The 14,650-nt window shown below is 39.6% G+C and overlaps 2 protein-coding genes across 4 annotated transcripts in view; both read right to left on the bottom strand.

Moving 5' to 3' along the window:
* Positions 1 to 8: 8 nt before the first annotated feature.
* Positions 9 to 4,189, bottom strand: fam98b (family with sequence similarity 98 member B). The gene is made up of 8 exons (XM_067615216.1): positions 3,998 to 4,189; positions 3,665 to 3,813; positions 3,425 to 3,553; positions 3,165 to 3,340; positions 2,250 to 2,330; positions 2,014 to 2,130; positions 1,567 to 1,734; positions 9 to 1,476 (listed from the first exon to the last, which is right to left on the bottom strand). The coding sequence occupies exons 1-8, from the start codon at positions 4,033 to 4,035 to the stop codon at positions 1,219 to 1,221; spliced, it is 1,116 nt and encodes a 371-aa protein (XP_067471317.1). The 5' UTR covers positions 4,036 to 4,189; the 3' UTR covers positions 9 to 1,218.
* Positions 4,190 to 5,575: 1,386 nt separating this feature from the next.
* Positions 5,576 to 14,650, bottom strand: part of spred1 (sprouty related EVH1 domain containing 1) — a 43,897-nt gene continuing 34,822 nt past the window's right edge. For all 3 annotated transcript variants that reach the window (XM_067614008.1, XM_067614009.1, XM_067614007.1), the window contains 2 exons: positions 11,181 to 11,336; positions 5,576 to 11,040 (listed from right to left, as the gene is read on the bottom strand). In XM_067614008.1, the coding sequence (XP_067470109.1) occupies positions 10,345 to 11,040; positions 11,181 to 11,336 (852 nt within the window). In that variant the 3' untranslated portion in view covers positions 5,576 to 10,344. The remainder of the gene's footprint in view (positions 11,041 to 11,180; positions 11,337 to 14,650) is intronic.

The following is a 14,650-nucleotide window of genomic DNA, read 5'->3' as shown; positions in this document are numbered from 1 at the left end:
GGGGAGTGTACAGTATTGGAAGAAATCTTTATTAAAGAGGTGTAAAAGGATCATGATAATAGCTGGTACAGAATCTGCAGTCTGAAATGAAAACTGCAAAATATGCATTTAAAAAAAAAAGTGTAATCTACCATCCTTCATGTGGAATACAGGTTGCGGCGGAGGACACACTCGAAGATCACAGTTGAATTAGAAAATCATAAAGTGGTGGAACATCGTGTGTTACACTCCAGACGTCTTAGTGTCCTCAGCTTGTTGTCTAACAGGTAGCAGCGGTTTCAGTCACCAGGGAGCAAAACTGACACGTTCATAACCAGATCAGTCGCCGACATTCTCCAACGTTTTGCTTACATTAAATCCCTTTAACACTGTCACATGATTAACACTCAAAACATTTAGGCTAAAGGACTTGCATTTTATGACAGGCGTAACAGCTGGTGTAGTTTTTTTTCATCTTTACTGTCAAAAAAAAGGGTAATTGATAATTCTACAACTACAATTTTGATGATTAAATAATCATTTGTCATTTAAACAGAATTAAATATCTTAGAGTCAGCTCCTTATTTTCAGCTGATACCTAAACTAAAGATCAGTCAATCAACAGAAAATTAATCGCAGACTATTTGATAAGCGATGAATTGTTTTCAGTCATTTTTCAATAAAAAAAACGCTGAGAGTCGCTGGTTCCAGCTTCTTAAACGTGAATCTTTCTTTAGTCCTCTATCATAGTCAACTGAGTATCTTTGAGTTGTGGACTGTTGGGACAAAACAAGACATTTGTGTTTTTTTTTTTTAACCATCTTCTGACATTTTATAGTCCCAGCGGCTAATTGATTTAATCAAGAAAATAATAGACATCAACTGATAATAAGAATAATTGTTCATTTCAGTCCTAACTTAAACACATTACTGAAGATGCACCATTATGGCACAATGTGCATGTCAAATTTGTTTTCGTAAACCATTCCAAGAAACAAAAAGGGAACTTGTCAAGAAGTCTTTACTCCTACTCTCACTTAAAAAAAACACTGCGAATATAAAAACAAAACACTATTATACCAACAGTAAAAACAGGAGCACTATTAATCATCCAAATGAGAAGATGATTTTTGGCTGAAATCTGCCTGTCTGACATCTGACTTGTAAAAACGTGTTTTCTGCCTCCACAGACAACACAAGTCGAGTTCATGTGGAAACACAAGAGAATATCAGTAGAAACTAATACTGGTACCGTCCCCTCTTTCCTCCGTATCCACCATATCCTCCGTGCCCACTGTGTCCTCCTTGGTTCCATCCACCTCCTCTCCAACCACCACCTCCTCCTCCTCCTCTTCCACCACCTCGTCCACCACCACGTCCTCCCCAGCCACCCCCTCCTCCTCCATCTTGTCTTTTCTGCCAGGGTGGCATCTCGGGGGGCGGGGCTTCTATCTCTGAGGGACGTCCTCCTCGGTCTGGCACTCTCCCCATGAGGATCTGTGGATAATAGAGGAGAGAAATGCTTGTTTCAGAAGAAAACATCAAACTGAGGGCGTTTGTACGGAACGGGGAAACGATCTCCTGTACCTTGTTGACAGCACAAGTCGTCTTCTCTCTGCTGGAGCCGCTGCTGGTCTTCACCACGTTGCAGAGGTCTTCTCTGGCAGCCAGCAGCTCGGCCGCGTCCACCATCGACTGCGGCCTCAGAGAGTGTCTCCTGGGCTGGTAGGCCCTCGCCATGCTGTCCACCTTTACCTAAAAAAAACAAAACAAAAAAAAACACAGTCACACATATGATTAAAACAGCTTCTACAGAGAAAAATGGAAAAGGACAAAAGATCTAAAATGTTGCCGTTTTGTGACGTGTATCACTCAAAAAAGCTGTTTTTTTTCATATTGTATAAGCAGCATTTTCCATACATGTTCTTTGACTTTGCAATGATTCAACACCTCCATATTAACTTACACCCTCCTCAGTTTAGGTCCCCCCTATTAGAGGAAATGGGACAATGCATGATTAACAGATGAACGTACCTTGGCTCTGTCTGACCACCCGAAGGACTGAACCGTGACGTCCAGCCGCTTGATGAGCATCCTGCGCCGACACTCGTACTCCGACGACAGAGCTGCGTTTATGTTGTGCAGCTTCTCCTGTGGAGACAAATAAAAAAGGGAAATCAATTCCAACTATACTACTCACAATACAAAAACACACACAAAGGTATAAGAATTCATACAGCGTTGTTCATTTTACATGTTCATCTACTTACCCACTGATCACTGCTGAGAGATTTCTTCAGCACGGGGTTTCCAATCGAACCGTCTGGGAGATCTTCAAGTACTTTTTTAACCTGTGATGACACACAGGGTTTAATGTATCAGCACAATATAAAAGACGGGGAAAATATGCAGACACATTTGCCGTTAATATAAAACAGTGGTGCTTCTGTTTTCCCTTAAGAGTCAATAGTAAATACACATCAGCTTATCAGTTCTGTTCATCTACTCTTGTATTTTATGTATTCACATAAATACATTTAATATAAAAAGGTAAAATCACAGTTAACAGCACAAAACAACAAAAAACTGTCCAAAATAATAATAGTATTGGGCATGAAAAACAGGTGTATGTATGTATGACTACAGTTAGGTGGTGTATTGGCCATTTATGGCAAATTTTTAAAATCGGCATATTTATTATGTTTTATACACAGTATAGTTTTCAAAGTGATCAAACAATAAGGCTGTTAGTGGAGCTACATGTTTTTACTAGAGCTGTGATGATTAGTCAATTAATTGATAAAAAATTGATTAATCAACAACCATTTTAATAATTGATGAGTCATTTTTTTAAGCAAAAATTGCTTTTTTTAAGCAAAAGATTGCTGTTTGCATCTCCTTCAAAGTGAGGATTTGAAGCTTCTCTTTGTCAAACATGACAGTAAACTGAATATCTCTGAGTTTTTGGACAGTTGATGAGACTAAAAGCAATGTCACCATGAGCTTAAAGAAATCAAACAGGCATTATTCCACTATTTTATAGACAAAATGATTAATCGAGAATTGTTTGCTGCAGCCTTAGTTTTTTCAGTCCAACATCACCTGACAGGCCAAATCAAATGTTATCACTGGTGGTGAGTGACCCTGATATTAAATGTACTTTATTTGGCATTTAACAACCCCACCTTGTCTTGTATTTGGGAGAAGACGCCTGCTGTATCCTGTCCTTGGGGCTCTGGGAGGTTCAGTGTTTGACAGATTTTCAGGAGCTCTTGATACTCCGGCCTCTCGTCTTGCTGTTTATCTGAGATGTGTCTGCTCCTCACAATCTGAGCCGCCTGAAGCTCCGAGCTTAGAAACACTAAGACAAAAAAAGACACTTATTATTATAAAGTTACAGAGTTTTTATCACAATAACTAGAATAAGCATGAGGTGATTACATACAGACAATCTTTAGATGATCTTTTTGATTTCGTGCGCTGCCCTTGAGAATTCCTGAAACTACTTCTTCATGAGGACAGTGCAACTCTTTCAGCAAACCGCTCACCTCCACCTGCAGGCTGTCCAAGTCGTCTAGAGGAGCAGAGAAAGATTAAACAGGCAGGTTTAATGAAAAAGACGTGTGAGCTGCAGCATCGTTTCTCTCACCATTCATGGAGGGGGTGTGGGGTGGATGTGGCTCACCTGGACCAGAAGTGATGCTCTCCTCCAGCTCACACTGCAGCTTTAACCTGGATGCCAACCACCTGCACAGGTCCACATACTCCTGAGAGGACAGGCCTCCCTGTGCAGCTCCGAGGAGCGCCTTCTCCTCCATCAGGGGGCCGGCATAGCTAAGGAGCGGCAACGTCGAAGAGAAAAAGAGTCAAACCAGCACGACAAACATGTTAGATAAACGTAGTATGAAGTCCAGCCACTTTAAATCCACCACTATCTATTTCAACACAGAGACTGATAACATAACGGTGGATGTGACGCTAAATGCAAAGCTAACATGCTAGCAGAGCGTTAGCTTACCCGAGCTGCTCTAAAGAGTCTAAAATGTCAAACTCCATTGCTGACAACAGTGTTTATCTACTTAAAACATGACGACGTTTCAGCTACAAGAGTTTCTACTTGTAAATCTTTTGAATCCATTCATTTCAGCATCATTATCATCATGCTTGTTTGCTGTTCCGGTTGCGTACGTGAGCCGGGGGGAAACATATGACCCTTGATCTGTAGTTCCGCGGCAGTCGTTCCGTTACAGTGCGAATTGAAATAGAAACACCGCAGTAGAAAATGCACGTATAAGCCTAAATTTGACTCAGATATTAGCAATGAAGTATGTATGTATGTATATATATATGTGTATGTATGTATATATATATATATACATACACACACACACACACATATATATATATATATATATATATATATATATATATATATATATATATATATATATATATATATATATATATATATATATATATGTGTGTGTGTGTGTGTGTGTGTGTGTATGTATATATGTGTGTATATATACATATATATGTATGTATGTATGTATGTATGTATGTACATACATACATACATACATATATATATACATATATATATATATGTGTGTGTGTGTGTGTGTGTGTGTGTGTATATATATATATATACATACATATATATATATATACACACACACACACACACATATATATATATGTGTGTGTATATATATATATATATATATACATATATATATATATATATATATATATACATATATATATATATATATATATATATATATATATATATATATATATATATATATATATATACATATATATATATATATATATATATATATACATACACTTTTTTTTTTGTTAAAAAGTTGACATTTTGGTGCATTTTGACATTTAGTTTTCTTCAATTTATTTATTGCCCTATTTCTCGATGTATGTAAAATATTAATCTGCAAAGTAACTGTAACTGTAACTGTTGTAAGGACAATGTAGTGGAGTAAAAATACATGATACAGTTATAATAAATTATATTGTAGTGCCTCAAAATTACCTTGAAGTACTTTAGTAAATCTACTTTATTACCCAGTTGGAAATGTTTTTATAGGTTTTATTTAGAGCTTCACAAACATCTATCATTTACAAAAATAGGATAATGGTCAGTGTTTTCATAGGAGGCAAATGGAAATTAATTAAGATTCTCTCTTGTAACTCAGGGGAAAATAAGTTTCTCCTTAAATGTAATTGTCAGTATAATACTGTATCTTGTCACCTCTGAAGCCTTTGGAATAGGGCCATATTTAACAATTTTATTCATTATTGTCTGTCTTTATTTTGCTCAATTAGTTGTAAAATTATGGTATGTCTTTAACTAAAATGCAGAAATATGTTTCACCGGAGATTTCAGTCTTGAGAGTTTAACTTGTAACTAAATATTTACAAATGAGGATGTAGGTGACTTATATTTTCTCCCAGTCACAGTAGACCGCAGCACACTTCACAACACTTACATCTGGCTTCCAGCTGCTGTTTCCAATCTCGACTGAACAGATGTGCGATGGATTAACAGAAACACCATGAAGTATACACAACAAAAGATTAAAACTCACCATTTTATTATGATAATGTTATTTGATATGTCAAATTACAAGTGTATGATGTAACATAAAAACAGTTACAAACATATGTATGCATATTTACATTATATATTTATGAAAAGTAACAAGCTACATCTGTATAAAGAAAATACAACTATGACATGAGTTATTGGGACTATAAATTTTACATCATATACTTGGTATTCTCGAACCATGATAAGAAATACCTAGACGTGTAGAAACCAATAGAACCAGAACGAGAGATGTTAAATTGTAAGATGGAAACTAGGATGGACGTGAGGCACTTTTTTGAGGTTGTCAGGATGTGAAAGCCGATGGCACTAAGAAACTCAAAAGCAAAACAAAACAAAACAAAAAAAAAAAAAGAAAGATGCACAGGAAAGAAATATGCACAAAGAAGAGAGAGTGAAAGTAAGAGAAAAAAAAGAAAGAAAAAACAGGCAGTGTTTACAGAATAGTTAAGAGTAGTACCATTTATACTGCAAGTTTCAAAACACAAATGTCTTCCACTATTTAGAACTAATCACATAAATGTTACGTCAAGCGCTGTAAGATGAAAAAAAGCTTACATATAGTATCATCAGTGCACCAAAGCATTGGAGAATTGAAACATAACCACTCAACTGCTGTGAAAAGTAACCTTTTTAAAACAATACACTGAAGAGAAAGAGTTTATATAGCTTTTTTTCTTTTTTAATCTACACAATGTCAAGAATGTACACTTGTATGCATTCCCAAAGATATGCACAATTTTTCCAAGATTGAAAGAGGATAAAAGACTAGCAGCAAAGTGGTTAAAACTGAAGTCTTATATAATGCAGGTCAAAAAAATATATATATTAAAGCGGACAGACACATGTTGCATATATAATACAGTACATGACAGGAAGTTGCACTGTGCTGGTTAATGCAGAATGAGAAGTGTTATTTCAGCATTCTCTACACTTTGTATAAATGCACGTCCTACATTTTGCTTCTCAGCCAGCAAGTTTTAATCAGGTTCATCAAACCTTGGTTCAGCTTGCAATAATGCAGGGCAATCCAATTACAATGGGAGAATATGACAACCAACCAAACATTTGGTTAAACACCAACCCCACACACACACAAGCACGCTGGAAACTAACAGGCATACAGTACAAACACACATTCGCGGGCACATATATAGTAACACTCATGCACCCACACACCCACACGCACAAGTTTCCACTTCATCACACAGAGCAATCAAACATTTAAAAACTCACTGTCGTGGTTATATGCTGTTGGAGAATTAGGGTTTAACAGTCGTTCATAGCTAATTTTCTCTGTCAACACAATAAAATTAGTGATTGTATCTAGCAGCTTTATATGTATGTATGTATGTATATATATATTTATATATCAAACTTTTGAAACAAGTGGACTGCCACTACTGTACCGTGTTAGCACTATCCTTCCATCTACCGTACAAAACTAGAGAGAAACTCTATTAGAAGCTCAATAGTCATTTCCATCACAAACGCCCTCTACTTTTCAATGTGAAATAATACTAAAAGGTGACCTATGTACATAATGCTGTCAATTGAAGCTACAGTATATGCTGACAGCAACGATAAATACAGCTCTATCTTTAAAATTTCAAAGACAAATAAAGCTGGGATTATTATCAGTACTTAAATATAGTGTTAAGTATTTACAGGTGTTTGGAGTTTGGTACCAGGGGTTGGTCGTCTACCTATATAACGTTAAAGTGTCCTGTCCCGTCACTGACTCAGTCTGCAGAGAGGTCGATGTGTTTTCCCATGTTAGAAAGTTTGCATAGAAAGTAAAGGGAGCGTTGGTGTCGCTGGCCAGTCAGGGTGGAGTTAGGAAAAGAAACGTCTGTCCTGTGATCCAGTCGGATCAACTATGAGGTGCCACTACACCGTTTTAACCAGGAGTGACAGGAGGTGAGAAGATATGCATATCTGTTAGTTACAGCAAACGGATGTTGTACCAAATCTGCTGTTATAAATTGAGGTGTATTACATTTAGCGCTAATTTAGAACAAGCCAATACCTTAGTTAGGAAACATTTCGGTTATTGCAGCCAGACTTCCAAACTGAGCCGTTATTCCTGTTGGGAGTTTGTTCTAATCTAAGTGTTGTCGTCCAGAATAGTCTGAGTCGACAACAGTTTTGTGAGCAAGGTGTTAAATTGGACATTTTCTGCTCTTTCGGGTGGGATATGGGTTTCAAACACAGTTCAACTCTGGCTTACAGTCTGTCTAGTCCCTGTTTCCCAAGGATCTTAAAAAAAATAAAAGTTAGTCATTTTTGTAGGAATACTCCTATTTGCTTTCTTGCTGAGAGTTAGATGATGCCGATCTGACGTTTGTACGGTAAATACAAAGCTGGATCCAACAGCTAGCAGTTAGCTTAGCATAAAGACTGGAATCAGAGGAAGACAGCTAGTCTAAATCAGCCTACCAGCACCTGTACAGTTCACTAACACTGTATCTCGTTTGTTTAATTCAAACAAAAACCAAAGTGTAAAAATGAGAATTTGTGCCTTTACAGCGTTGGGGATGTGTGGGACTATTTCTTGGCCAGGCACAGTAACTTCCAGGAATCTTTGCTGGTTTCCTGGCAACCTCATGAGCCCTCCAATAAACAGTCCTGTAAAACAGGAAATTGTCATTTTTACACATCCTACTGTACTTTTTATACAGATTAAACAAACAAGATATAAAGAGTTAATTAGTGAGCTTTTAAGGTGCTGGTGGGCAGATTTTTTTACCTTTGTACACAGCCAGGCTAGCTGTTGCCCCCTGTTTCTAGTCTTTATGCTAAGCTAAACTAACTGCTGGCTCCAGCCACATAATGAGAGGACAGACATGGGAGTGGTATTGATTTTCTCATCTAACTCGCAGAAAGAAAGTTAGTAAGCGCATTTCCCAAAATGACGAACTATTCCTTTAACAGTTTGACCCTTTCTTTGTTCAGAGACAAAGATGGGAAACAGGATACTGGTCAGCACTGTCAGGACATCAAAGCCTTACTAACATAGTCAGTGGTGATGTTACACATCAAATCACCAATGCATATGAAGACCTATGCACGCAAACACACACATACACACACACACACACAAACACACAACATCTGTATGTTTTTTTTTAATAGCTAAGATACTCAGCATTCCTGAAACGCATTCATTCAGGACCTGTTAAATGGAGACACATGGAAGGAGTGGACTAACTTTTTAAGAACAACGTAATACTACACTTAGACAGGATATGAGGGTGAAATTAAGAAAACAAAAAGAAAAAAAAACTGATTGTGGGACAAACATGGAAATTTGGAGAGGGTGCTGCAACCAAAGCTTGGAGAGCAGTGCTTTAAAGACGCCAAATTAGATGTTAAATTAGTGAAATTTATGTACAGACTAATTCCAAAATCAGAGGGATTCTCAATCAAAGAATAGCCTAATTTAAGTGCCTCATTATTTAACCAAGGAGCATTGTAACCCCTTACTCACCAAAACAAAACTTGCTGGTTGAGCAACATTTCAGCCTTTGTTTCAAAAATAATTATAAAAAATGAGCAGGAAAATAACAATGAAGAAACAAAAACACCAATTTCACTACAGCAGTAAATAACTGGACTCAAACTGAAATTCACTGAAGTGAATGAAATTGTCATGTGTATCGGTTTCAATTTAAAATGGTTCAAGAGGTTCTGATGCTTTTTTTTATTTTTTTGTGACGTGGAAAAAATATTTTTTCGGGGAAGTCAGCATGGTAAAGTCATTACCATTTTTTCCCTTCTAATCATGGAATCAATCCCTTTATTTTGGAATGCAATCAAATGGTCTAAATCACCTCGAGAAGGCAAGGTAATCATTTTAACATCTTCTAAATGAATGTCAAAAGCTATGCCGAGCTGTACCTTCAAAAAAACAAGCTGTTACTTTTTGAGTTTCTTAACATTCGATTGAAAGGAAAACAAGGAATAAAATTGGCCAAACATCCACCACAGCGACATCTCTCAAATGTTAAAATTATGCTAAATATGGTGGGTTAATGTACCACATCCATTTGAGAGGGTTACCTTTACTCTGGGGGGGAAAATATCATTTCTAGTGCACTTTTTTCTGTCTAGTAATTACATTGTCAGCAAATGTTGAAGCCATGAAGGAAAGGCCACTGTTACCCAACTGCAAATTCACAAAAAAGCAAGAACATATCCCTTTTAGCATACTCAAACAGCAAGTATTTTTTCTGAACGCAGAATAGTTTTGTTTTCTTTTTTTGTCATTAACTTGTCGCTCTCTGTACAAAAGACAAATTTTCCTTCATAAAGTTACACATTACTTGTAGTAGAGTTCTGACATTTGTGGCCTGGCTTTGTCAATGCATGAGTGTGAATGTGAGAGAGGTGTGTGTTTGTGTATGTGTTGTGTGTGTGTACGTGTACAGGTGTGTTTAGTAACATCTCCAAGTCTATTAATCTTAACGCCTCCTCCTCTTCTACTCCTCCGATTAAGCTCCTGAACTTAGCTTGATGCCCAGAGCTCCCACAAAGCATATGGTTTGTCCTCCACTGCTGCTTGTCGGCGACAAACACAAACTGAAATCTCCAAAAGCCCTCAGAGCTGGGGATCAACAACATCACCCCGTCTGAGAGGGGAATGAAAAAAGGATGCCGGCTTTTTAATTTTCCGCTTTTATCCACTTCCTGTGTTAGCTAGCTTTGAGGGTGTCCCAGTGTCCGGCGTCAGGTCACCCTGCGGCCTTGTGCTTGCCCCCACAGCAGCGGCAAGCCTCACCACAGTGGTGGCAGGCGCGCAGAGGCAGGTAGCAGCACATGCAGGGCGCGATGAAGGAGAGCGCCACCAGGGCCAGCCAGCGTAGGCAGAACTGCTCGTCAGATGTGTCACATGAGCAGGGGTCCGAGAAGTCGCCCTCGGAGTCGGACATGCAGTGGTACAGCATGCTCTCGGCACACAGCATGCAGCTGACTTTGTAGATGCACTGCTTGATCGGGTCGGGGGCGTCTTGGCACTGCCCCCGCCAGTTGTCTTCGTGGTTGAACATCTCTCGACAGTAGATGCAGCGCGAACGCTCTCCGTCCTCTCGTCGCCGTCGGCCCTTCTTGGACTTGAGCAGGGGGGAGGGCTGAGTCTTGATGGCTGTGTCCTTGCCCAGACCCAGCCCCATACCTGTTCCAATGCCCATACCAGAGCCAGAGTGGGAGTCCCCACCAGGGCCGTCGGGGAAGAGGTACTCGCACTTCTTACTGTCCAGTTTGTGGAAGGCGGTGGGGAAGTCCAGATCCTCGCGGTCAGCCTCCTGTTTCCACATGACAGGGTGGCGGTAGTCCTCATAGCCGCGGATGAGCACGTCCTTGCGTGGGTTGATGCGAACGATCTCCTCCTCGTCCATGTGAAAGCTGACATGACGAGTCGATTTAGAGACCTTCGAGAAGAGGGAAGTAGAGAGTCAGCGCTCAACAACAATGCGACATTAAAAGACATTATTTTGAATTATTTTTATGGAACATATAATTCAGATTTTGGGAAATGTAATGCAATTGGTTGTGTTGAGCAGAGGCGGACCTGTGGAGGCAGGTAGCGGCGGATGCTAGAGGGGAACTCGTCGAAGGGCTGGGTGCGGACGTAGCAGCCCCTGAATGGCTCGGTGGAGACAACGTTGTTCAAGGGAGAGAAGGGCTCTTTCATTGGGGTACAGATAGAGGGAGGCTCATCACACACCTGGAGAAATACAGAGAAGAAATAGGTAAGTTTGGAGATAGTTCACAGAAAAAAGTAAATTTCATCTTAACTTTCTCTTCTTCCAAGTGAAGGACAGAATTTCTCAGATGGACACACGTAAAAGAAAAAGAAAAGCCAGCAAAGTCATAAACATAGAACACTTTGTGCTCTGGTAAACATCAGTCATTCTAACACCCTATGTTACCATTTCACTACCAGATCAATTCAGCAACCGTTTTTGACTACAGGGTGTGTAGGCTCTGTGTGTGTGTGTGTGTGTGTGTGTGTGTGTTCTCCACTCTTCACCACCAGGGGGCATCCTGCGCCTACACTTGGCCATATGAGTGTGCTGTGTGGTGATGACTCAAGGCCCTTCTGTTAAGAACTCAGAGTTCCCATCAGCCTTGCATGTGTTCCCACAAACATTTTAACTGATGCAAAAACCTACAGACATGGGCCTAAAAAAGAGGCGCTTGAAACATTCGAATAAAAAAAACTAAATTTAAAAAGGAGAGAAATGTCGGAAACCGTGCGAGGTGAACGCCGAACAATGTCATAATTACAAGAGGGAAAGCTAACTGTTGACATCAATAATGTCTATAAATAACATCTTGTGAATGCCACAGACGGCATCAAATACAGTTTTATAAATACAGCAAAAGTATATTTCTGTACGTCCACAGGAATAAATACTTATGGCTCCAGTAGAAATAATACAATACTTCATTACTCATAGCAACAAAAACCAAAAGTGATGGCTATTTCATGATTCATGTGTGCAGAGGTGATGGAGGAGGATAGTCAGTTATTACATCAAGAGCCTTGTGATGATATTTTGGGTCCAGCATTAAGTCAGCGCGACCATCTGAACAACTTCCAGCGTGTTCATGCACCAAACATCATCTCTTCTATGAAAATTATATAAAAATATGAATCAGGGTCGATTAAATTCAAAATTTCAATTCATACAAGTGCATTCTTTGTAAATACTGTCATTTTATTTCTGAAAAATGATCCAAATAAACTTTAAAATAAAGGTCTTCGGTGTTATTCCTCTCTTCGAGTCCCACAGAAATACACAAACATGGACACACGCCGTTCAATCCCGATCCAACCGTATTCAAGCCTTGTTCACACTGGCTAGCTGTCCCTCTTTCCCACACACACCCCGACCTCATCAAGGCAGGGTTAGTCCTCCTCTCCTCCTCCCACCCTCTCTCTCTTTCTCTCTCTCTCTCTCTCTCCCTCTCTCTGCTCTGCGTGTGGAGGAGGCTGCTGGCTCTGGTTAGTCAGTGCCGTGTGTAAAGTAGCCCACGCCAGTGCTTTAACGCACAGCGGAAATCTGGTTTGCTCCCAGCTGCTGCTACAGTAATTACTGTCCTGTGGTTGCTAAGAGATGCTTCCTTTGACTTCTTTTTTTCCCTCTCTTTCTCTTCTTTTTTCTTTCTCTCTCTCCTCCTCCACTTTGCCCCCCTCCCTCCTCTCTAGACTGCTAACACATGGTGTGTGTGTATGTGTGTGTGTGTGTGTGTGTGACTTTGCTCCTTCTTTGCCTCCAAACATACCAAGTGGTGTAACACACATCCACAGCGTCTGCAGGGGAATGTGAGGAATAGGAGACAGTGGAGGGAGAGAAGAGAAAGAACAGAACAGGAAAAAATGAGCTTGTGTTGTATTTGTGTGTGTGTGTGTGTGTGTGTGTGTGTGTGTGTGTGTGAGAGAGAGAGGAGAGAGAAAAGAGAAAGAGAGCGAGAGGCCAAAGAGTCTGCCGAGGGAATGTCATAAACCAGCTCCAGCTGGAGAAATGCAGCACAGAACTTAAAAAGCCAGATGACAGCTGTGTGTGTATGTGAGAGAAAGAGAAAGGAGCGAGGGGTGGAGAGGTGGGGGGGCGAAATGGGAAACAGACTTGGGCTTCCTTTTAAAGCGCTTGCCTAAGCCCCTCCATTCAAAGGCATGCGTGGGGGCTAGGGCTGGGTATCGTTTTCATGTTATCGATTCCAATACTGCTCATCGATTCCAGTTCTTATCAATGCCCAGTTTCAATGCCAATATGGTAAATAGAAGAGGTCAAATGTTGAGATAGCAAAAATATCTTTTATCGTTTCATTAAAATAAGTGAATTCAAAGTATTTTTAACTGAACATTTACAAAGTAAATTGTACAATAAAAACATACCATCCAGTCAATACATACATTTTCTTGTGGATGCTGTGGTATTTTCACACTTCCGTGAAAAACGACTGAAAAGGGTAGCAGTGAGGTTCCTACTGTAGGATGGATTCCGGTGCTCGACAACCTCAAATTTTGTTGTTTTATTCAATGTGAAATTGAAATAAACTAATCATGTCTGTCAGTCCCCAAAGCCCTAAGGAATACTCTAGAAAAACAGGGCTATAGAAAAACATTGTGCAAGTTTTTCCTTGCTAGTGTATCCTTGCAATGAAACACGAAAAGCGCAAGTCTGTCAGAGCAATAGGGGCAAAAATGCTAGAACTAACACCTTGCTGCAACCAAATAAACAAAGTCAATACATCAAAACAGAAGGTATGTTATGGCTAGTGAGGTGCTAGTGCTGGTTGATGACACGCTCAGGCTAGGAGACCACAAGACATCAAACGCCAAACATTCTTTTAGATCAACGCCGTGCTGCCTTAAATGTTTGGTCCCACATGCATCGCACTTTGCCTTGTTGCTTGCTTCAATAAAGTGAAGCCACACTTTAGAGCGTTTATCGTGGTCCATTTTTCACTACTATTGTGATGTTGGCCATGCTCATATCAACAAATCAACATGCTGTTGCGTTGATGCATGACATAGACAGATCCTGGCAGATAGCCGCGTCCTTGCAGATATATAGCCTGTAACGCAATAACTCTGTATTAAAGATAGAAAAGAATAGAGAAGAAAAGGCTGTGAGCAAGTTTGGATGTTCGATCAGAAACAGTAAACGGTTGTCTGTCATATCGGTTTCTCACAATCTAGAAATAGGTCTTAGCATAATAAGTTAACTAAAAATCAAAGTACTACAGTCAAGTTCTAGGCTAGTCCCCACGTATCCCTTAAAAGAAGAGTTTGACATTTTGAGAAACATGCTTTCTTGCCAAGTTTAGAGGATCCATACCACTGTGGTACATGTCTGTACGCTGAATATGAAGCTACAGTTAGGAGAGCTTAACTTAGCATAAAGACTGGAAACAGCTAGCCTGGTTCAGTCCAAACGTAATAATACCTGCCTACCAGTACCTCTGAAGCCCACTAATTACATTATATCTCATTTGTTTAATCCATATAGGTCAATGTGAAGTCAATGT

The sequence above is a fragment of the Thunnus thynnus genome, chromosome 16, assembly GCF_963924715.1.
Source record: "Thunnus thynnus chromosome 16, fThuThy2.1, whole genome shotgun sequence".
In the NCBI taxonomy this organism is placed as follows: Eukaryota; Metazoa; Chordata; class Actinopteri; order Scombriformes; family Scombridae; genus Thunnus; species Thunnus thynnus.
This window is presented reverse-complemented; position numbering and strand designations above follow the sequence as displayed.

What these genes read in the sequence shown, in the direction of transcription:
- fam98b (XM_067615216.1), bottom strand. Translation starts at nt 4,035, where the DNA reads ATGGAGTTTGACATTTTAGACTCTTTAGAGCAGCTCGG. An exon ending in GACTCTTTAGAGCAGCTCGG is followed by an intron (nt 3,814 to 3,997) that starts GTAAGCTAACGC and finishes GCCGCTCCTTAG; the next exon opens with CTATGCCGGCCCCCTGATGG. An exon ending in CTCTCAGCAGTGATCAGTGG is followed by an intron (nt 2,131 to 2,249) that starts GTAAGTAGATGA and finishes TTGTCTCCACAG; the next exon opens with GAGAAGCTGCACAACATAAA.